The sequence below is a fragment of the Rissa tridactyla genome, chromosome 3 (assembly GCF_028500815.1).
Source record: "Rissa tridactyla isolate bRisTri1 chromosome 3, bRisTri1.patW.cur.20221130, whole genome shotgun sequence".
NCBI classification, from domain to species: Eukaryota; Metazoa; Chordata; class Aves; order Charadriiformes; family Laridae; genus Rissa; species Rissa tridactyla.
The window spans coordinates 56,138,731-56,162,934 of record NC_071468.1 but is presented as its reverse complement, the minus strand read 5'-3'; the positions used below and the strand labels follow the sequence as shown (position 1 = coordinate 56,162,934).

General features: G+C 46.0%; 1 protein-coding gene across 2 annotated transcripts; it reads left to right on the top strand.

Moving 5' to 3' along the window:
• Positions 1–707: 707 nt before the first annotated feature.
• On the top strand, positions 708–23,120 carry LRP11 (LDL receptor related protein 11). Of its 2 annotated transcripts, none has more exons than XM_054194421.1 (7): positions 708–1,259; positions 6,438–6,595; positions 11,271–11,412; positions 13,580–13,705; positions 14,473–14,685; positions 21,211–21,312; positions 21,590–23,120. In XM_054194421.1, the coding sequence occupies exons 1-7, from the start codon at positions 722–724 to the stop codon at positions 21,742–21,744; spliced, it is 1,434 nt and encodes a 477-aa protein (XP_054050396.1). In that variant the 5' UTR covers positions 708–721; the 3' UTR covers positions 21,745–23,120. The 2 variants fall into 2 exon arrangements, with proteins under 2 accessions (XP_054050396.1, XP_054050395.1); XM_054194420.1 differs by having other exon boundaries at positions 6,435–6,595; positions 21,590–23,117.
• The last annotated feature ends 1,084 nt before the right edge of the window (positions 23,121–24,204 follow it).

Genomic DNA, 24,204 nt, shown 5'->3' with positions numbered 1-24,204 from the left:
TTCTCTAAAACTCATTTAGCCTTTACTTCAAAAACTTGCATGAGCAGTTCTTCACCACCATCTTGGGTGGTTAAGACCCCATCTGGAATTTTTTTGCTAAAACTGAAGAAGTCACAGCTTTGCTCGTTACGTTACTATTGAGTGCTTTTTTTTTCTTTTTTTTTTGTTTAATTTCTGAGCAGAAACACTACACCTGGGATGGAGCCCTCCCCAGTTTGGGGAGTTTTTTTGTTTGTTTGCTCATGTTCACGCAACTGATGTACTTTAGAAACCACCAGCGTTTTCAGTGGGCACTTACCCCAATGCTCCATAGGTGCCACCTCGCTGCGTGGACTCCCTTATTTGTAAACGAGTATTTACGCCCGGTGGCTTGCGCAAGCGGCTAAACGACGTGCGCGGAAGTTTCCGTGATGCGTTTGCCAAGGGACCGAGGCGCATTTAGAGCACTTTTTTCAGAGAAAACCGCTTCTTTTAGAGGCTGGGAAGGGCCGGCGCGGAGGGGACCGGCCCCCTGGCCCGGAGGCTCGGCCCGCGGGGGGGCGTGGTGTGGTCGGGGGGCGTGGCGGGGGGGCGTGGCCGGGGCAGCCCCGCCCAGCGGAGCTGTTCAGGGCGGCGGGTGCTGAGCGCCGCCGCGCCGCCCTCGCGGGTGCCGGCGGGGGGAGCCGCTCCCGCCGCCCCTCCCGCCTGTGCGCCGCCGCCGCCGCCGCCGCCGCCTGGGGCCATGGCGGCGCTGGTGCTGGTGCTGCTGGCGGCGCTGGGCGGGCGGGCCGTGCTGCCGGGCGGGCGGTGCGCGGCGCCGCTGGCCGACCTGCGCTCGCAGATCTCGGGCGTGGAGTCGCTGCTGGAGGAGTTTCGCCGGCAGCTGCAGCAGGAGGAGCCGGGGACGCCGGCGGTGGCGGGCGGCGGCGGCGGCGGGGGGGAGCGGTGCGGCGGCAGCAGCAGCTTCTCCGCCAGGCCCGACTCCATCATCCGCACCAAGGACTCCATCGCGGCCGGCGCCACCTTCCTGCGGGCCCCCGCCGGCGTGGCGGGCTGGCGGCAGTGCCTGGACGCCTGCTGCGCCGATCCGCGCTGCACGCTGGCCGTGGTGCAGGGGCCCGGCCGGCCGCGGGCGGCGGCGGCGGCGGCGGCGGCCGGGGGGGAGCTGGGCTGCTACCTGTTCAACTGCACCCACCGCGGCCGTCCTGTCTGCCGCTTCGCCCCGCACCGCGGCTACAGCACCTACAGCCGCCGGCCCGCCGGACTGGCCCCGCCGCCGGGTAAGAGCCGCCGCCTTGGGCGTCGGGGTGGCCCAAGATGGGTTCGCGCGGGGAGGGCTGGCACCGGCCGGGGCCGCGCCTGGACCGGGGAGCGGCGGCCCCGCGGCGGGAGGGAAATGGCGGCAGCGGGGGCGGGCAGGGCCGGCGGTCGGGCCCGTTCGCCGCCGCGGCGCCGCCGCCATTTGCCGCCCGGCGCCGCGGGGGAGCGGGCCGGGGCGGGGGGAGACCATCCGTGCCCCTGCCCCGACGCCGGGAAGCGGCGCCCGTGTCGTGAGGCATCGCCTCCGCGGTGGGGAAGGACGAGGAAGTCCGGGCAGGACCCCCCCCCCTCCCCGAGCCGGGAGAGGCGGCTCAGCCGTGCCCCGGGGTGCGGGGGCTCCGCGGGGGTGCGAGCTGGGACAGCCCGGCCCTCGTACCTCTGCCTCTGCCGAGGCGGTGGGAGCCGGGCGGGGGCTGGGAGCCGGGCGGTGGGGTGAGCGTGTTCAGGGGCCCCGCACCCCCCTGGGGATCAGAGGGGTCCCGGCTGCAGGGTCCGGTTGCCCGGGGGAGCTGCGGGTGCTGGGCATCCCGGAGGGAGCGAACGGCGAGTGCCAGCCACGCCAGAACCTGGTGCAGTAGCTTGAGGGCAAGTACGTACCCTTCCTTCTTCAGGGGGATCCTGGCCAAGTGTTATCACCTGAGTGGGTTTCTCATTTGGTGAATTTAGAATTTTCTCTGCCTAAGAACTCGGGAGCTAGGCTGAAGAAGAGAAGGATGTCTCACAGGTAGCCCAAAAGCAGCATGGAGACTCCGTATCACTGCAGCTGGAGTCTGGGCCATATCAAAAAGCAGCAGTTTGTTCAGCCCTGGAGCGTGTTTTAGAACAACATAATCCAGAGCAAACAGCTGCGGATGAAAACAAGTCTGGATTTCTAAATTTGGAGTCTGTTTCCCAGCATCTGATCCAAAGAACTTCCTTGCACTCCCCCACCTCCGTTGTTAAAACAGTTGCATCTTAATTCATTTTGTCTTAATTTCACTACCTTCCTTCGACTTTCCTAAATGTCCTCTTCTTCATCTTCTTCAGCGATATATCTCAACTGAAGTAAATTAGCCACTGCACTCAACGTGAAGAAAACCTAGTGGTGGTGTGAACGAAAGCAGTGTGTCCAGATGGCACCTGCTATTACTGCTCCCTTGGCAGGGGAGACCTCAGGCTTGATCCTCCGTCCAGTCCTGCCTGTTTTATGAGAATGCCAGTGGGAATCCCCTGGAGACAAGAGAGAACAATTTTTACAGGAGTTACGATGCTTAAGTATTTTTTGCCAAGTGGGTGGACAGGTAAACTAGAGAGCTACAGGGAGGAACTTGTGGCAGTAATGATCTTAAGATGCCAGAAAAAACCAAGGTATGATTTTGACATTTTCAATGGGGGAAGTATTAAATCCACAGTACTATTTGCGAGATAGAAGGCTTAAGACTAGATTTTGCATCAAATTCAGAGAGAATTAGGCTTCTTTGAAAACCTTGGAAAATATCTTCAAATATCCTTCATAATTTTGAACTGCCTTAATTCCATTAAAATCTGGCCCTAATGTAGAGTGCAGTTGTGGCACAATATGAACAATACTACTGTTCAAATGATACTCTGTCTATTAGAAATCTGGAATTCCTTGAATTCTTGAATGCCTTGCCTTTTAGGTAGCTTTCATGACTATCAGCACTGGGCTTGCAAGGCCATTTCAGTTCCTAATCTGCAAATTGCTTTGTGTCCTGTTGGGTTTATTTAAAAGTCTGTCTTGTGGGTGATGGTGGTATCGGAAACAGGGGATTATGACTTCTTAATGCAATTACACTGGAGCTGACACAGAGCCACGAAGGAGAATGAACTTTTATTCAAACATCTGTCAGCGGTGACATAGACCAGGCGACATAAAATTAAGATTGAATTATTTTGCTTTCTGATGTTATGTTACCACTGCGTTCTTGAACTACATTGAAAAATAACCTGGACAACAGCGCATCATCACAGGACGATGAAGACACATCTCTCTTCCCTTGTATCACCCCACGACTGAATTTAGGAAATTTAGGAGAGAGCTTTGCGTTTTGAGGTTTTCTTTTGTAAGGGGATCATATTTTACCTGCTGGTTTCAGCTTTTTTTGTGGAGTACTGGGGTGTTGAGTCTTCTGCTGTTTTCTTTTTGATAATCCTGAACCAACATTTATCCATAAACACGGTGTCCTTATAATTCCAAAATATTTCTGAGCATTAGTATACAGGGATCTCCAGGGTGTTGTGGTTTCATTTCTGTTAAGGATCTTCAGTAAACAAACCCCAATTTCCTATTTAATTCTGGGAGCAATTAATGACAGATCTGTATTCTTCAGATCAAATGTATCTCTGTGTACTTCCAGAACAGTCAGTGGTGGGATGAGTTTTTGAGACCAAACATTTCAGTGTAAATCCCAGTCCTTCACTTTACACCCAGTTTGTGCTGGTTTGGCCGTGGATTTACTTTGCGCTTCCAGGCAGTTGGTGCTGTGTTAACAATGAAACCCCTTGTGCCTGCACTGAAAGAAGAGGCAGTTGGTTTTGCCTTTGTTAGGCAAATTTTTAAATATTTGGTGTAGAAAGTAAGAGGACTTGAGTGCCTCACCAGAAATGTCTGACTTTCCTTCTGTGCTACTCACTAGCAGTGAGCAATGGGAGGATTCAACACTAAGGTAAACTGATATCAAAGACATTCAGGAATTGGCAGTGAAATAACCTTTTGTAACAAAGCCTTCATTCAGACAGCCCGCTGGCAGCTTCATTATCAGCAGGCCAAGTCTATATAAAGGATGGAGGAAGCAGAATAAATTAAGCCTGTCCTGTTCCCCCCCTAAGAAAAAAGTGTTGCTTGTAAAGATGCAGCCCCTTTTCTGGAAAGCAGCCAGCGTCTCAGAGTGTTCATCTGGTATCTGAGTTTCGTATTGCTTTTTTACATTCAACCTAAAGAAAAGTTAGAAACAGAAGTTAAAAAAGCTTGATTTTTCTGCTAACCTGTGGCTGATAGTCCTTTACTCCCATGAGCAGTGATTGTAAGTGGTTCCTGACTATGCCTCCTTGCTTTTTTATGCTGACTTCTTAGAAGCATGTGTTCCCCAGATTTGGAGGTCTTTCACTCGCTAAGGATAAAGTATTCCATTGCTTAAAACTTCTCTGTAGCTCCACAGGCTCTCTCCTCCCATACCAGATGTCTCTCTCGGGCCAGTTTTTTTTCTTTACTAGAGCAAAAGAGGAGCTGATTTGCCATTGATTTGCCTTTCTGAAGATGTTCTGGTGGCTTCCAAGCAAAGGCATCGTGCCTCCATCCTTTGGGACCAGAGGCCTGAGTGTAGTCCCTCACTCATCTTTAGCAAAGAGCTGACGTGAATTTCTGTGACCTGCCCCAACGTGAAGTGGTCCTGCCATTGCAACTCAGGCTGTTGGAGTATAAAGTTAGTCTGGGAAAAGAATACCCTTATTGCTTAGGGCCCAGGAGAAGTGGGGCTTCTCTCTGCCTCTGCGGGGCATTGATCAAGTCATTTAAACCAGACAGGTGACATGAAACCTCTCTGCAAGGTAGAAGTGGAAGAATGGGCTGTGCTGGTTTCAGTTATTTGTATGTTTCCCTAATGTAAGGCACTTACCTTGAAGTTTTCTATGCCTTACCTACTCCTGAGAAAAACAAGAAATACAAAGTTTGCCATTTAGTCAGTGATAAAAAATTATCTCATTGTTCCGATGAGCTCCGCGTCTTCGAGCGAGTTCTTGAAACCAGAGCAGAGCACAAGCAAGGGAGAATCCCTGCACTGATGGGGAAGCTCCTTTTCTTCCCTTGTGCAGCTCTGCCCACAATGAGTGAAGCTACAGCCTTGTGTTCAATGGGTGCTTTTCTGAGCTTAACATCGATATCCTTTACAGGGAATCCTTTGCAGAGGTGGAAGAGCAGAAAGCACCTTGGCATTTCAGGGGGCCGGACATCTCATGCCCAGAGAAGGAATGAAGCTTGGGCAGGGAACTGCAGAAAGATGCGATCTTGTGGCTAACGCAGTCAAATGCTGACTTGTAGAACTAGATTTTATCCCTCTCTCTTCCCGAGGGTGCCTGAAGGTTGCAGAGCAAATGACTTAAACCACTTCTCACGGGCCATGTCACTTAACATAGAATCATAGAGTCATTTACAGAATCACGGAATTTCAGAGTTGGAAGGGACCTCTAGAGATCATCTGGTCCAACTCCCCTGCCAGAGCAGGATTGCCTAGAGCACATCCCTCAGGACTGCATCCAGGCGGGTCTTGAAAGTCTCCAGAGAAGGGGACTCCACAACCTCCCTGGGCAGCCTGTTCCAGTGCTCTGTCACCCTCACCGTAAAGAAGTTTTTTCTCATATTTAGGTTGGAAAAGACCCTTAAGATCATCGAGTCCAACCGTTAACCTAACATTGCCAAGTCTACCACTAAACCACGGCCCTCAGCACCACGTCTACATGTCTTATTAAGTACCTCCAGGGTTGGTCGGATTGGCGAAAGTACTTAGTATTCACAATTTTAATCAAAAGGAATTGTACTTTGCATATAGCAAAATGCTACGAATCCTAAATAGTCTGAAAATCAAGCTTTGAATGTCTTAAATTAGGCACTTAAAATCAGTGGTCGTTTCTGATTATTTTTAATCATTATGTTACTGTGCATTGCTGCACCAGGATGCCGGCTTATGTTAAATAAATCTTTCACTCCTGTACTGATGTATTATAAAAAGACACTAAAAGAGTATTAAGTTATGCAGAGTGCTAAAAAGATGTGCAGTAACTGCCACCTGAATATGTATGTAATTCATATTTAAATCCATTTTCCTTAGTTCAGATTAAAAAAACCGCGCTGACGCTAACAATCCTGTTGCATTAGTGAAACATCCGTGCATAGAAAGAGAGGCTTTCTATGCCATGTGCTTCTCATGTAGCAGTTACTTCCTGAAGACATGGCACAGTTAACTAAAATTTAAGTGGATACTATTTTGCTTAACAAAATATGCATTAATGAACATATCCTATCTTTCAGGAAGTTGCACAGTGGTGATTCAATACCTTAACCAAGAAAAAATATGTTTTATATAAATAGTCACTCAGCTTCCCCTGATAAATAACTGAGATTCTCTATTTTTTTATTGAAGAAGAATACGACGAGCCTCCGCGGTGCAAGGCGGGACAAGATATTGTGCTGCAGTCACCTGTCGACTGGGTGCTTTTGGATGGCCGAGAAAGCTCAGATGACCATGGAATTGTGCAGTATGAGTGGACGCTGCTGCAAGGTGACTCATCGGTTGAAATGAAGGTACACACGCAGCTTTGCACGTGGACAGTCATCCACAGATTGTTGTGTTCATTATAGCACAGTTTTACATGTAGCAGTAAAAATATTAAATGTATTCCAATGGGTATGGCTACCGGGTGCCAAAATTAAGATGACTGTACAACTTGAGCATGTATTTCATAGAACCATAGAGCAGCCCAGGTTGGAACGGATCTCAAAAGATCATCTGGTCCAACCTTTTGTGGGTCAGGGAGCCTAGATAAGATTATCTAGTGCCCGGTCCAGTCGCATTTTGAAAACCTCCAGTAATGGGGACTCTACCATGTCCCTGGGGAGGTTGTTCCAGTGATTATTTCTGGTGTTTTATACAGTCCATCTGTATCCAGGATGGCGTGAGACAGCCAGTAGCAAACCAGTGGATGCTACTACTCTATTGTATTTCAGCTCTGCTCTATTTCACCGTTGTATGTGCTCACTGCACTTGGATTTTGGCTTCTGTGATCCAGGTTAGAGACACCTTAGTAATTCAGTTACTAAAGATAATAAGATATTTTCACCAACAAGTCTTCTGTCAATACTTATGGAGACACTGCAAAGAAATGTGTGATGTAGACCTTATGAGATATCTTGAAATACTGGTTTTTGCATCTGTACAATTTCTGTGCATCTCTGCAATTTGGGTTCAACTTAAAATAAACCATCAAGAGAGGGATTCTCCATCCTGCTCTTCTTTGTGAATGCTCTAGGAGTGGGAGAAAAGGAAAGGAAAAATGTCTCAAATCAATAGAGTGTACTCGCAGTCTGTTCATAGCCCACAGTATTCAGGGCTCAGCAGGGACTCCACCTACAGCAGGAGGGACATGTAAAGGGACGAGGGTGTGGACCATAGACCTTGCTGTTGCTGAGATGCTGCTGATGGATGGGAAGAGTTTAAACAGGACACAGGACGAGCAACGGAAACAGTCCAAAACCCAAGAGGCCGTGTGGGGCAGTGCCACCATGAGCGGTACCTGACAGTCGCTGCTTATGTCCGCTCAGCTCAGCAACGTCAAAGACAAGTTGGACAAACTACCAGTATCAGCAAAGTTACTCAAGAATTGTAATGGTGGAGCAAACCAGAGTTTTGCCCAACATAGAGAGTTAGCTAACTGCATTGAAGCCTAAAAATGTCATCCATGGAAGAACTCAACGGAGCAATTAGTTATTCCTTAGTCTCCTGGAGGGCAGTGTAGGTGGTGTGTAGGTAATTGAAAATCACCATGTGATGGTTAGGAAACATGCTGCTGGATGAACCCTTAGAAGACAGTGGGTTTCTCTGGTGAATAGTTACCGAAATTTATGCACAAGTAATTTTTTATAACCATATGCCTTGCAGAAAACACAGCAGGGGTGTGCAAAAGTGTTAGTTCAGACAGTGCTACGTACTTTCGTGAGTTTTATCTTATACTGCAAGATCCACATCTGTGGAAGGGTGACTATGGTCAGCCGGTCCTGAATTACTGGAGGCTGTATTGCAATTTGAAACTATGTCAAAAACCACTGTGAGTTTTGTTTATCTTCATTTATTATTTTATTGGCTTGAAAATTTAAAAGTCAAAAGGCTTTCATAAGGAGTGCAAACAGCATAACACACAGAAAAAACCTGAATGAAGCTTTAAGAATAGTTGCTAGATACTGTCTGGATAAAACGAACATTTGATTATCAAGAATTGTTAATCTGGCCCTATGTAGCACTATTTTCTGTAAATAGCAATCAAACACTCTTTAAATGTATCTGTGATGTAGTAATATACCTAGAGTAACACAAAAATTAGAAATTAATTAAAAAAAAAATTAAAGTTCATGTTTTTACTTTTACTCAGAGTCACTCCATAAAACAGGCACCAGTCTTATATTTATTTAAACCTGCAAAATTAACATTAATCTTGGTGATTTCTTTGTATTTGATAAATGAAAACGATCTTGACACAGGTTTATGTTTAGATAGATATTTTTCCATTGTGTTCAAATGGGTGGGGTTTTCTCTCACAGATAGGTACCCTGATGATTATCCATGATAATTTAATTTTTAGAGCTGAATTAGTATTTGATTATTTGTACAATCTTCAGTTGCTATCTTTAGTGCTTTAGTTGCTATCCTGAAGTTACTGGATTTCATGTCATCTATTCTTAGAAAACTACATACGAATCCATAGCTACGAGTGTTTAAATAAGATAAAAGGCAGCTGTTGCGCTGCATTTATGTACCAAAGAATAAATAGAAGGCACAGGAGGGGGAAGGACTGCTATAAAGAGATCTTGTCATATTGTAGAAGGAAGCCAGTGGAAATTTTTTTCTATTGTGACTGATTATTGCTTCTTAGATAATTTGCTTCTCAGATTGCTACCCACGTGCTGTAGCTGCACAGCTCTGTGACACTTGTGGGCAATTCTTGGGCTTTTTAAATGCTGATTATCTGGAAATTTACTGTCTAGTTTGAGACAGAGTTTGTAAGAAAGAAGGTCCAGTCAGGCATTCTTCAGGGCAGGACGGAGAAAGCACAGAGGTCACCAGGAGGAGTGGCGATGTATTCAAGAGTCAGTGGTATTTCTCTGCACTGGGAAGAGAGTTGGGCTCCACGGCTCACGAGTTTTAAATACCATACTTGCTCTCCCAGAAGTCATCTCTGACTAAACAGCAGCAGATGTTTTTTAGAATGCAAATACAACTGGGCAGGGAATGGCTTGAGAGCAGCCCTGAGAAGAAGGACTTGGGGGTGTTGGTGGATGAGAAGCTCAACATGAGCCAGCAAAGCGCGCTCGCAGCCCAGAGAGCCAACCGCATCCTGGGCCGCATCAGAAGCGTGGCCAGCAGGTCGAGGGAGGGGATTCTGCCCCTCTGCTCTGCTCTGGTGAGACCCCCACCTAGAGTACTGCGTCCAGCCCTGGGGTCTCCAACATAAGAAGGACATGGACCTGTTGGAACGGGTCCAGCAGAGGGCCACAAAAATGATCAGAGGGCTGGAGCACCTCTCCTATGAGGACAGGCTGAGACAGTTGGGGTTGTTCAGCCCGGAGAAGACAAGGCTCTGGGGAGACCTTATAGTGGCCTTCCAGTACCTGAAGGGGGCCTACAGAAAAGACAGGGAGGGACTCTCTATCAGTGTAGCAATAGGACGAGGGGTAACGGTTTCAAGCTGACAGAGGGGAGATTTAGATTAAATGTTAGGAACAAATTCTTTACTCTTAGGTAGTGAGGCACTGGAACATGTTGCCCAGAGAAGCTGTGGATGCCCCATTCCTGGAAGTGTTGAAGGCTGGATGGGGCTTTGAGCAGCCTGGTCTAGTGGGAGGTGTCCCTGCCCATGGCAGGGGGGGTGGAACTAGGTGGTCTTTAAGGTCCCTTCCAACCCGAACCATTCTATGATTTTATGATTCATATTAACTTCTGTAATACAATAAAGAATAGAGTTCTAAGGTGCCACATACTCCATCAGGAGGTAATCAACAGCAAGATCAGATAACTGAGTGCATTAGAATAAATAGAAAAGAAAAGAAGTTTCAGTTAGGAAATTCACTGACCAGATGAGAAAAATGAATTTGTCAGTACACCGTGCTATAAAGATAGGTCTAGGACTGTATTATTTATCGAAAATTCCCGTCTCTTCTAGGTATGAAAACCAACTATAAATAAGCAAAACCAGATGTCTTTCTTGAATTCTGGTTTTAATATTAAAGGTAGTCACAGAGGCTTTTAATGTACCTTTCAGTTACTTAGAAAGATAGCCCTGTATGCTTCATTTGTAAAAATACACTACACGTTCAATAAACCTGCAGGGCTTCTTTGTAGTTACTGAAGTATGTATTACTGAATTCTCAGATGGCTGGAGTTATTTGTGAGTAGTAATTGTCACAAGGTTAGAAAAAGTTCAGCATTTGATACAAATACCACAGTCATTTTATAAAAACTTATTTCTAAGTAACAGTTGTAATGCCAGTTTGGCACCCGTTTTAAATTAGCATAAAATAAGTTACTTTACTAATTTTTTAATGATCTAATACAATTTAAATTGGTTTTCTATATATTTCTAGTGAGTGATCTAAATATTAGGTTTCAGAAAGTCACGTGAGAAATGATTTGCAGTTCAGAGCAAGGCATGGAAATTCAGCGTGAGGTGTGGAAAAATTCAGTCTGGCAATTTGTAAAAGTTGCAAGTGACTACCTGAAATGTCAGACTGAACAGAGGTGGGCAGTCTTATTAATAAAACAATGCTATCGGTCACCTTTTCATAAATCAATGTATAGCAAAAGTAACTTCTGTGAATACATGTATATTGTCTAAAGACTAACTCGATAGAGAGCAAAATATTTTACTGCCTACCCTCTAAAATTACATTTCTAACTATCGAAAAATTGACTTAAATTTATGGTTCTGTTTATTCTCCAGTGCTAAGATCCACAGCTCCAGGTAATTGAGTGTACCACAAAAACAGTGCCTACATGTCAAGCGTGTTTATTTATTTTTACAAATTGATGCAAAAAAAAAAAAAGGCCAAAACATTACAGGTTGATACACATGCTTGATTGGGCTGGCTAGACTTAAGAGAAGTATGTAACCTGTGTGAAAAGCATTGTGCAGAAATGAGCTCCCTATTCCTAGAAGTTTATGGACGGATCCTTTATACCAATATTTTTTCGCTGTGTTTCTTTTATCAGGTCCCACAGCCAGGAACACTGAAACTGTCTCACGTCCAGGAAGGCGGGTATATTTTCCAGCTAACCGTGACAGACACCGCAGGTCAGCGGAGCTCTGACAACGTCTCTGTGACCGTTCTGCCCATGGTTCATTCTGCAGTAGGTGAGAAAATGACTGGAGCCGTTGTCTGTGTGTGACACCCGGGCTGTGACACTCAGAGCAAGGGTCTGGATGGAGGCAGAAGTCTTATTCTCCGTTTCTAGTGTGTTATTTTGCCCTTATTCATTACATAATGACATCTCCCTCAGGTTTGAATTGCTGTTTCGAACGGAGGAAGCAAGCAAGCATCAATTGTTTGTTACAGCAGTAATACTTTCAAGCATTTAAATGTTCACCCTTGTATTGCTAATAAGCGTGCAGGGTTGGAAAAATCAGAACCATAGGGTTGGAAGGGACCTCTGGAGATCATCTAGTCCAACCCCCGAACGAGATATTGCCACATGTATCAGGCACATCGTCACAGTTCATTGTATAGTCGGACAGCGTGTGGGATGTGACAAGGCTTGTGTGATAAGGAAAACACAGCTCAACCCAGTTAATAGTAGGTGTGGCACACAATCGTACAGTAATATTGGCCTGCATCTGCAGTCGAAAAGATGGGATGGTCCCTTGTTTTCATGCATTTCAGCTTTTCTGTGTAATGGTTGTTATCAAAGCCTTATGTTACTGGGGAAAGTAAAACTGGAATTGACCCATCATTTTAAAAATCTGAGCTCCAGCAACATGTAAGAAGCATAAAAGGTAGAGAGTAAGTTAGATTTCACTGGCTGTCAATTCTGCACTCTTGAATGTAATGACTTCTAATTACATTGTAATTAGCAAGTTGCTAATACGGATCTGCCGCTCTGGCACACGGTAAAGGTTAAACTGGCATCACAACTACATTCAGCTGAACCCGTAAAAACTTTGCTCTTGCACCAGAGCGATATCTCTACGTGGCAGGGTAGTCCCAGTGGCAATAAATCGGTGTTACAAAAAAATTAGTTATGAGTCTGTTTAATAATGCCTGTATTCTAGTAATGGGTGATAGAGTTGCATTTGTTAATGTTTAGTCCAGCTAAAGCAGCCAGAGAGATTTGCTGATTTCTCTGTTTGCTGCGGTGGGTTTCTGTGGTATCTCCTGGGAGGAGCACACAGAGGATTTGCTGCCTTTTTTCCTCTTCTAATTCCCCAAGCCCGTTTGCAATTCAAGTGCTACTGCTGTAGTTAAACCAGTCCACAGTGCCTTAATGCACACAAGACCGGGGCTATTATTAGTGCTGAAGTTCGAGAGATGCATTTTCTAAGTATGATTTTAGGGGTTTTAAATAGGCACCTGTGTTCCTGCCATACTATGGTCGGCATCGCGCAGCTTTTTGGTACATTGCAGGATAATAACCAAAGGCCGTGGCTTCCTTATGCAAATCGATTTGCCGTTCCAGCATTAACCAACGACTGAATTTGATAGTGCTTTACAAAGCAATGAACTACACCACTGTTGGAAAGACAAAAGCATGGACATAAACTAAACACTTGATAATTACAAGGTGAGAATGATTTTCCGGAGAGCTTTGAGCGTGCAAAATTAAATGTCCAGGGACACTCTCCATTTCCAGGGGAATCTAAATATTAAAGCAGGCAGCAATTAGTTCTTTCTGGTGAAGGTCACTTGTGAGACCTTGTGTTTAGTCCTGTTCTGGCGTGTGCCGCGTCGGATTTACATTATTGATGTAAATAAATGACAAGCATTCTTTTAGTATTTTAATTAGGTTGCAGAAAACATGCCATAAAAGATCCCATATAGTCCATATGCATGCATGTAAAATAACGTATTGTCAGAAATACAGGATGGGTATGTAGTAGGAATTATGTGTTGGAGAGATGCAGTTACAGCCATAGAGATTTCATTTATTTATTTTTAGGACTGTCGTAGGTTTTTAAAGCCAGGGAAGATCTCCTTTCGGCTTAAGCCAGCAGAGTTTAAAGTGCCGTAGGGGTGCTGCACAAGGTGTAGGGTGCAACAGCCTCCAGGTTGAGTATTCCTGTAGTAAAACAAGGTTGACAGAATAGTGGTGAGGGTGCCAGGAACAGCTATTAGCTGTATTAGCTTGTGTGTCAAAATAGCGTCATATAGCTGAGCCTGGCCTTTCTTCAGCTTTCTGCCTTGTTCGTGGTCCTTCTGGACACAGCATCATTTTGCTTTTTGCTTGGTGCTGCAGCTTTTAGTCACTGACTCAGTATTTACTGCTTGGATGTCTCTTTTGGTAATTTGGGAACCGTTTCTCAACAGCGTGTGTCGGGGTTTGCTCTCGCTACCAGTTTATCTGTGACGATGGCTGCTGCATTGACATCACGTTTGCTTGCGATGGCGTGAGACAGTGCCCTGATGGATCGGATGAAACCTTCTGCCAGAACCGTAAGTGCACCGGGCCACAGCCTAGATTGTGAAGAGTACCTGTAGCCTGAGTGACCGGAGGGAAATGATGCCCCTTCTGTGGCCTCTCTGCCCGTGACAAGCGGCTTGTGCCCACCGTAGAGCCTTTCATCGGAAATAGCGCACGGGAAGGTGTAACGTCCACATACAGCAGATGCTCAGAAATTAAATCCCTTTTCTTCAAAGCGTATCAAAACTGACAAACGTCCCCAAACGACAGATTGCGTTAGAGTTCTCAACATGTAAAAGATGGGGTTCTTTACTTTCACGATGATTCTGGAGACAAGGACCCTGGTCTTGACCTGAAAGGGTGTCTCAGAGGTTCCCTTCCAAGTGCGGTTACGCACCTGGCAAGACTCTGAAACACTGGGAGTGTGAGCACGCAGGGGAACCAGTTGATTCACCGTTGCTCTCTTCGCTTTCATTAGTCATCCTCAGTATGTGCCCACACTCGGCTAAGTGAAGAAAAATCATCAGAGGGTGAATTGGCACGATGGCTAGCCACTCTTTCCTTGATACTTCAGTTGCTGGATTTTACTTGAGGGTTCACGTGCATACTCTTGCTTAAGAACTGACAGCAGGCAATTGTTAACTTGCTATGTGCCTGGAGCTCACGTTTCATCATATGTCTGGACCTGATGAACTTGTTTAGCCTGCCTCAAAGCCCATATCGCAGGGTCTTCCATCAGAACACTCCCATTCCCATCAATTCTATATAAAAATTATGATTTTTGTTTCTGTTAACACAGTCAGCCCAGGCCGGAAGACGGTGACTCACGCGGCCCTTGGCACTACCCAGCAAAGGACTGTGGGACTGACAGAAAACACGGATGAAAACTTCTCTGCAGAAAACACCCTGAAAGCCACTGCCAGAAATCAGCCGCTTCTCTCAGTGGATGCAGACATGTCTAACCAATCGCTTTCTCAGGGACCAAAGAAACAAATCAGTGGATTTGTGCCAGGTAAGAATTGAAACGAATTGGTTTCAATAAATCATTCTCTTTAAAGAGAGAAAATGTCTTCCACCTTAAATTTCATTAAATTGTCTTTTGGTGCCTGGCTAAGGGTAAAAATTTGCAAATGTACAGAATAAAAAAGAAGCTTGTAACAATTAAGTTACAACTAGGTATTGCTGTATAAAGTCAAGTCTGGTTCTTACCAGGTGCAAAAAGAAAGTTAAAATGTAGAAATGCCGGGAGAAGTATATAATATTAAGGAACAAAATGTGCAGCAAGCTAAATAAAACTTCTGCCACAGGTTCAGCTGTGTAAGCTGATGTATACGGCTCTTTAAATCTGTAGGGGGTTAGCTTCAGGAGAACATAACAAAATACTGTTCAACTTGGGTGGTAGTAATTGCATCTCTCCTGGTGCTAATCAATGACTTTTTTTTTTCCCCCTGAAGTAATAGTAATATCTTGATTATTATTGGCACTTTTTTTCTGAACTGTATCTCCAGGGCAGGAGAAATCTTTTATCGCTATAGACTAGTCGCAGTCTTTGGTAACAAGCAACCCCGGGTCCCCAGTAGTATTCTCCCTAGTGGCTGCAAGCCTGTCGGGAGTCAGCGTGTGGTGATGTTACCGGCGGAGTCACCAACCCTGGCCTTGGGAAAACTCCAGAAGCTGCAATGAAACTGGGATGTCTTTTAAGGTTCTTGCTGGTGAATTAGAATTATCTGAAATGGCAAGGGAATGAAAGCAAAACTGCGTGTACAGAGCCTAAAATGAGTGCGAGACCTCCCACTTTTATTTCTTCAGAGTTCAGACTGATTCTTGCTGCCCAAGAATCAGCTAATTATAAACAGCTTAACTTCCTCCTTACAACAGAGCAGTGCTCAGTGCCCTCTGCTGCTGACTCTTGTAAAGGGCACCTCCCTGGTTAGCACTTTGACATTTCTTCAGATGCTTGTATTTTATCTGTGAAGACCCCAAAGGCAGTGAAAACAACCTTCTTCAAGAATTTGACTGCCTTAGTGAATGTGTGGGAACTGGTAGCAAAATCCTTTCTCAGATGACTCCCCCTTCTCTGGCTGTGTAGATGACCTCAGTGCTCCTTACATGAATGACTTACAATTTTGAGGTCTGCCCCAAACCCTTCTCAGTGGCATAGACCTGAGTGACACCTGATACGGGGCCACCCAAACTAAACATCAAATTGCCAGAGGGCATTGCAAGCTCCAGTGGAAAGTCAGCTGCTAAGTAGGTTTCAAAAACCATCGGGCTTGTGAATCCAGGAGTAGAACCAGGATTGAGGTCACCAACTTTGGCAACCTGTAATCAGAGGTTATAATTGGAAATGCATGTAAAAGCGTGGCACTTTTGCATAGTCTGTTTACCCATTGCATAGTGACTTCCTTGCACCAGTTTTACTCTCAAGGTAGCCTTTTGCACAGCAGTAGACAATAAAAGAAAAAAATTAGTATAAAACGTAAAAAATGTGATGGGGGTTGAGTGATTAGTGTACTGCCAGAAGCTGCTGTAATCTTTTTAATTTTAAACAGGCAAGATTTCTAGCTGCCCATGTCGGGGTTTAATTCTTGTGGTTTTAATATTACTCTTTTGACAAGGCTCAGTCAGAATTTATTTTCAGTTAAATGATACTTAAGGATTTCCTTGTGGAATAGAAGGACCCAGTCCTTACTGACCCAGGAGCCCAATAATTTAAACCAAAAAAGAAGCAAACAGCTCAGCGAGTTTTTTAATCACCTACGGATCTGTTCCAAAGAAGTTGTATGTGGTGGGACATGAAGAGGTTTTAGGTACCTGGGTCCAAAAGGCAACTGCCAAAATCTGCTCTGAGTTGCCGTCTTCTCATGCAGACATAAACTCCATTAAGAGAAGAGAAGGCTCCAGGGAGACCTTATAGCGGCCTTCCAGTACCTGAAGGGGGCCTACAGGAAAGCTGGGGAGGGGCTGTTTGCAAGGTCAGGTATCGATAGGACGAAGGGCAATGGTTTAAACTAGAGCAGGGTAGGTTTAGATTAGACATTAGGAAGAAGTTCTTTACAGTGAGGGTGGTGAGACACTGGAACAGGTTGCCCCCAGAGGTGGTGGAGGCCCCATCCCTGCAGACATTCAAGGCCAGGCTTGATGAGGCTCTGAGCAACCTGATCTAGTTGAAGATGTCCCTGCTCACTGCAGGGGGGTTGGACTAGATGACCTTTAAAGGTCCCTTCCAACCCAACACATTCTATGATTCTAAGGGTCACATGCTGTATGTTAATGATTCCCAGAGGTCCAGAGAGGTTCAAGTCCTGCCCCACTGGCAAGCACCACAGTCGTTACTGAGTTGAGGAGACATGCATCTAACCTGTTCCTAAAAATCCACCCAGATCCATTAATTAGATTTCTCTCCATCACTGCCATCCCAAGGAGGTTACAGACCAAATCTAATAATTAGGTGCTACAAAAATGAGGGACACAGAAACACTGGAGCAGCTCCGTGAAGCCTGTCTGGAAAAGTGTTCAGGAGGGCAATAATTGCCAGAGGCATTTTTGAGGAGAGGAAAGCAGCACTGAACAGAAATCATATCAGCAGCCTCAAAAGTTCAGCGACTCCACTGGCAGAAATCCTGTTCTGGGACGGACTCTCTCCTGAGACAGTGCCGGACCCAGTGCTGGTGCCAAGGCAGAGCCTGTGCCTCTGAGTCACGCTGTAAAGGTCATTGTTGGACCAATAATGAAGCTTGCTGGCCTAGAGTTGGCTTTGCAAGCATCCAGGCTCCTGATATACTATTTTAAATAAATAAAGCTTTAATGACTTTAATGTCAACATGGTGAAAAGCTGTTTACTTAAGATACATATTAAGGGATATTGCTTTACAGCGGCAGCACAGGTTCCATCTTTTCACTTGAGAGCGCTCCATTCAGGGCTACATTTGTCTTATTTCTTAGTTGGCATTTGCAGATCATCATGGCAATATAAGCCAGGAAGGAAAACATGATGCTCTTAGATCCAGTGACTGCAAGGCAGAGCAAGAGAAGGTGTTAATATCAAGGGTAATTTACCTACCAGAGACAACATGTGGCATACTCTTAAGTGGCGGCTAGACACAGTGGAGCTTTCAGCTGACTTGTGAAGAACAGAAGTTTTTCCCAAGAAGTTGCAGGATGGGGGAGTTGCTTTGTTAGGTTTTTTACATTTGTTTTTATTACAGTGGTGGTTACCGTGCCAATAAAGACGGGTCCCTTCTGCTACTTACCACCCCATAAGCAGCTTTCATTTCTGAGAATAATCCAATAAAGATGTCCAATAAAGGGACCTCCTAGTCAAGGACCATCTTTTCTCCGTTTTAAAAGGAGCTGGGCAAAGCTGCAGTGTTTTGGGCTGTGGGATAGTTCCTCACAGCAGGAACATGAGCTTTCTGCCTATGAAGATAATACTAGGGGAAATTTGTCCTAGAATCCATTTTCTCCTAAGAGTTTCTCTGTTCCCAATTTCCCTTAACTTGTGTTCTTTACTCCAGTAGCCCCTCATGTTTGGCTCTGACTTTATACAAGCTTTTTAAGGATTTACGCTTAAGTATGAAAACGTCAAAATATGCAAGTCCAATGTACTTAAGGACTGTTTAAAACTTCTGCCTGACCTAGCAGGGGATCTAGTCACAGTAAAGGTGGGGAAAAGAAAAAAAAAAACAAACCCAAAAAACCCAAAAAACCCAAAAATCATTCATTGTTGACAATGGGTGAATCTTGTTCCGCACTGCTGCCTTTCCAGCGGGATTCTTCTACAGCAGGGTGACTCCAGGGAGCACCGAGTCCAACTTACAGAGGGGTAGGGGTTGGAAGGGACCTCTGGAGATCGTCTAGTCCAACCCCTCTGCCAGAGCAGGGTCACCTAGAGCAGGTTGGACAGGAACGCGTCCAGGCATCTCCAACTTAGAGATAACCTCCTCAGGCACTCAGGGCGTGGAGTCTTCTGAAAAAGGCTCATGGTTTACTTTTGCCCAAGCTGGAAGGCCAAACATTTTCTTCCATAGTTGGGAGCAGATGCAGGAAGAGACATTTGATGTCAATAAAGGAGTCCTTTCCCTTTGCAGACATATCTCTGGAGTGAAGTAACCCAGACGGCAGCTCCTCCCAAGGCCAGCACAGCCCTTCTGCATGGCTGTCCTCGAAGTGCCCCACCGTCCCTTTCCAGGGAAGCCTTCAAGCCCAGCTGCATATTCTCACACTGCTGCACTTGTAAATGAATATAGCAAAAATATAGTTGCAGCAAAGCACGCTGGAGTCAGCAACAGGCTGGTTTCTAAGCAGCAGCAGCCAGTTTAGCAACCGCGGTCATGCAGAGGGGTTGACTTCACAAGCAGCCTGAAGATTTGCGCTCCCCAGCATAGCCAACCCGAGTGTATGAATCACCATGAGAGCTTTGCATTCCCCTGGCATGGGGTCTCTACCTCTCCCTCCCCAGGCTGCCTGCGCCAGCTGTTGTTCGGTGTTGTTCCAGGCTGGGATTATGGGGTTTGACTGCCTGCCCAAGCCCGAGTCATGTTTTTGCTGGGGAGGCATCAACAGCAATGGCCATTACCTACATCTCTAATTTAGGGTAACTGGAAAGGGCTATAAATTAATAAATTGCTATTTCCTAGGCACAGACTAGAAAATGAAGAGCAAGTGAAAATAAAACTAAACCCATATAACACGTTTTATGTTGGACTCCTAAACCTGTTTGGGGAAATCCCTCTGTTTTCCAGTGGATAACATAAAAAATGTTGAGCAGTATTGACTCTGATGGCCTCCCCAGTCCTGTAAGAACAGCCACAAGTATTAACAAAAAGAATAACAAGTCTGTTATTCTTCTACCCTTCCAAAACTTTCCTGCTAAACTCCTCTCCATATTCAGATATACTTGCCAAATGTCTTTACAAGCAGTTGACTTAAATATTGCCTTTACTCAAATGTCAGGAAAACAGGCCTTTAGATCCAGCCTTGTCATATGGGCTGGAGCAGCTCTAAGACGAGCCGATGTCCTTTGGGTATTTCCAAAATAAAGACAAATATTCATTTAATTTCATTTGGGGCAGACAGAGGCAGAAGACAGCTGCTGGTTTTGGTCTCAGTTACATTCAGGTTATTTTGCACAGCTCTGATACATACAGGTGCCTTAAAGCCAGCAGAGTTTACACTTAGGGTTGCCTGAAGTCCCCTTTGCATGCCAGAACGACTTAAAGAGCCTGGATGAGACAGAGGGCTGCGGCTTCTTTCCAAGGCATTTCCTAGCAGGTGAAGTTTGTGTTTTCGCACCCCAAGCCATACCGGCAGGGCAGTAAAGCCAGAGCTTGGAAGGCTGTATTGTGCCTTAGAGTGGGGACCTTAGCGCGAACCTCACACCAGTATCAATGAAGCAATTTAAGCTTTAATTAATGCTCGTGTGTATTTGCTGCTGGCACTGACAGGGACGCGTTGTGTGGCACATCGGAGCTGGCGGTGGCGGATGGGGGTTGCTCGTGCTGCCTGTTCCAAGCTAATTGACTCAAACACTTCCTTAACACCCACCACTACATGTAATTCCAATTACAATGTTTCACAGTCATATTTTTACAGATCTTGCGGCATAGTATGTTTCCACTGGCATTGTCACAGTTCTGAGGGCTGCCAGCAAATATATCACAGCACAGTCAAAGTGCTCTTCAATATTTATCAGTAGAAAACAAATACAGCCATTACAGTTAAAAACATAGGCGTATTTCTGACTTTTGCAAGGGTGTGTTGGTGGATTAAGCTGTCACTCTCGCACAAAGTGTCCCCATAGCTATTGGTGTAGGACTTCAGCGGGAGGGCAGGAGGAGGGAGTCCCCGCGGAGTTTCTCTTGGCTCCCGTGAAGCAAAAACTGCCGCCGCCTGCACTCCCAAGCTGAACGCTTCCTGCCAGCAAACTACGCGTTGCCTCTTCTTGCGTAGTTACGGTGCTCTGCTTTATCTGCTGTACTACACAAAGCTGAAGTGACTCCAAGTCATCCTCTTTGGAATGTTCTCCCCACGTATTTTTGTGTCTTCCAAGTATATAAGTTCTGCATCTGTATGTGTCGGGTAACAGGGAAAACTAAGGTAATTTTTGTAGCCAACCTATGCGTTTCCTGCTTTACAAGATCCAAGGGTGGAGATCGACATAACTTGAAATGGGCCTATTTTCACCTATATATAGCTAACTGCTTCAGTAATGTTTTAGCTCAGATTGGTCAATACCCCATTATGGAAGTTTGTGAAAGAGAATTTATAGCCATCTTTTTTTCAGGGGGAAATGGCACACTTGGCTTTGGTTGAGATGCGCTGTGGTTTGCGATGCAAAATGGAATTTACATTTTAGCTTTAGTTTCACATTATTTCAAAAATTCAAGTTACACAATAGGAGTCAGAAGTCCTTAAACTGTGGGGTTTTTTCCCTAAATTTAAGCGCTTTCCCATTATTTAATTCTAGTGTCCTGTGGATAAGTCTTCCCGAGTCACTGAACTTAATTGTGCATTTATCTTGCTTGACTTTGTGCAGACAACAGTTCCTCAGGGAAAAGAACGGATGATAAAAATGGGAATGGCATAATTGCGCCAAAGAGAGATCAGCTTGGAGGTGGTCGTCCAGTCCCAGAAACAGGTAAGACCAGACACGTGAATTCATTTTGGATTATGTTAGTTTTTCAGTCAGGTGCTATACATCCAGATACTACAGTCAATAATCGAATAATGTACTTCCCTATTCTGAACTGATCCTAACATGTATGATCATACAGTTTTGTTTCTCAGCAGGAGTTGCTCCACATGTTAGCACCTAAATGATAGACTAGCTGTATTTTTAAAGAAAAGTTTCGTGTTTTCTCTACTGATTTCACACTGTATTAAATAAAGCGTAATTTCTCTTAACCTCGTTGTAGGTGCTGTGTTACCCTTAGCCTTAGGCTTGGCCATCACTGCTTTGCTGCTGCTTATGGTTGCTTGCAGACTGCGTTTAGTGAGACAGAAGCTTAAAAAAGCTCGACCCATTACATCTGAAGAGTCCGATTACCTCATCAATGGGATGTATCTCTAAAAATTGGATTTAGGTCAGTTGTTTTCTCCCCTTCGTCCTGTGTCCATGAACCTCTGCCTCTATAAAAGGGCCAAAACCTGTAGTTAAGTTTCAAGCGTAGAAGAAGCCTGTGAGATGAGGAACATGTGTTCTTCCCCTTTGCTGACAAAATAAAAAAGTGGGTAGATGCCTGTGCTCAGAAAATAAGAAGCGTCCGGGCTCCAGAGAGTAGCTCCACTTGGCTCTTGTGCAGAAGACACTGCGAGGTGGGGACAGCCCAAACTGGATGTGGGGTGCCCTTGCCCTCCCCGCGGCAGTCGGGGTCCCGGCCACGGCAGAGCTCGCCCCGGGGCCACCGCAGCGGCCAAGGCGCGGAGGGCAGCCTGTGCCACCCAGCTCTTCTCAGCGCTGCCACTGCTCTGGGGACCGGGATGCTCCAGACCAACCCCTTACTTCACTGTCCAGCAGAGAGCGATTGTGTACCTTCCACCTGATGCCCTGGGAGTATTTTCATGAAAGAATTCGTCTTGCTTTGTTAATTAAAAGCAATCGCTATCTAAGCACCAGCTTTTGTAATGAAATTCAGGATTTTAGGAACAAAGCATCTTGTTTCCATTCGTAGTTTAAACCTCTGTGCAGCTACAGCAGAGAGTCACGCTTAACCAAATGCTGAAATGAAAAAAAAAAAAAAAAAAAAAAAGCTGAAATGAAAAAAGATACAAGTCCTCTGTGGAGGAGCTGGGACTTACCAGTGCTCGACAGCAGCCCTGTGCCATCCCAGAGCTTGGGGATCCTCTCCCTGGAGCTCAGGCCGTGTTCAGCCTCCTCCACCCCTCGTCTCCGCACCTTCTGCAGCGGGAGAGGGCAGCATGCAGCGGCTTGTACCCGAGGCCCCGGAGCGCAGGATTCCCACCGGTTATCCCGTAGCTCCCTGCAAAGCCTGAAAGCTTCGGCAACCTGCCCCCCTTCCCCCCCCGCCCCCCGGCGAAATTCTCATAGAATTAGAGCAAGTAATTGATAATGTGTGAGTGAACTTCAGGTGTGTTAACAGTAAAATGTGTACAGTACATGTTATATATACATATATATGCACACGGCGTGCTGTCTATCTTGTCTGACTGTCCAAGGATGTCGCGTTCATCTCGGGTCCCAATAAAAACCAGAGGCAGATGAGGCATGCATCTTTTTGTATGTCGTCTTTTGTACTTCAGTAAGTTCAAGTCAGCGAGAATATTGCCATGGTATACAAATAGTTCTTCAAGTTGCTCAGTCTTGATTACTTTATGCAAAATAGCTCTAATAAACCTATTTTATTCTTATATTTCTTGCATTGCCTTGATTTTCAGCTACCAGCTAAGTTTTGTGCTACGAGACCATAGCACGAGAGCAGAGAGAAGTACATTTCTCCTGTCTGTGAAACAGCCTTAAAAGAAGCTGGAACGTGTATGGTGGGGGGAGTTGAGGTATTTTGTTGCGGGAAGATGGAGAAGAACAGGGCCTCTCCCTCCATGACCCGTGTGTCGAGGAGCACTGGAGCTGAGCAGGACAGCAGTGGCAGAGCTGCCTGTGCCAACCTCTCAGGGAATCTGGTTGCCAGTGCTGCTTGCTCAGGGCCCTCCTGCTGCGTTAAGCAAACTCCGGTGGTTCGTACTTCAGCATTACATTGGGTGCTTCTGCCGCTGCTGCCCATTTCTAATTTGGGAGCACGGACTCTCTTCCATCCCAGCCCACAGCAGGCATGGCAAATAGCGCAAGACCCGAAAGGCCACATTTTAAATGCAGCCTTCTAGGAAAGATGCGCTGCCCGTCTGGTTGAGGTATTATTTCCCATCCCTGAAATTTGTTTGGGGTTTTAATTAAATATCTAATTCTCCTTGTCATGGTTTGGTAATTCTGCTTTGCTGTGTCAAACCGGGACACTCCTTCACCATCTTACCATAGCAGCAAGAAAGGTAATCTTTTCTCACCGTGCCCATAGTGCTGCTCTTACCGAAACCCATTACTCTGGTACGCAGCCAGCAGGAGAACAAAAGGTTTGGTTTCGTTCTTCTGGGCAGGACAACAGGGAGATGCCGCACGGAGCACAATCCAGCCCGTACAGCCATGGTGTGAGAAGCCACCCAGCTTTGCAGTGGCTTTGCCCCACGGCAGGCTGTGTTGCTGTGCTGCTGCGAGTGGAATCAACCTTCATGGATTTCACGTGCGACGGCCAAGAATAAACACCTCCAAGCAGAGCTGGAGGCAGAGCAGCAGACAGCGAGCGTAGCGCAGGCAGCAAGCTGTCGCTGTGTTGTAGTTGCCACAGTCTTCTCAGGGACTCTTTCTTCTAGGAGGGGAGATGGTGACAGTTGCTGCTGTGCAGACCACCAGCCTGAGGCCTGGTATTTCTCGGGTAATTGCAAACTCCGCAGCCGGACTGAAATTTAAAAAAGTTTCCACCTTACCAGGAAGCCTGGGCTGCTTTCAGCTAGATGAAGGGCG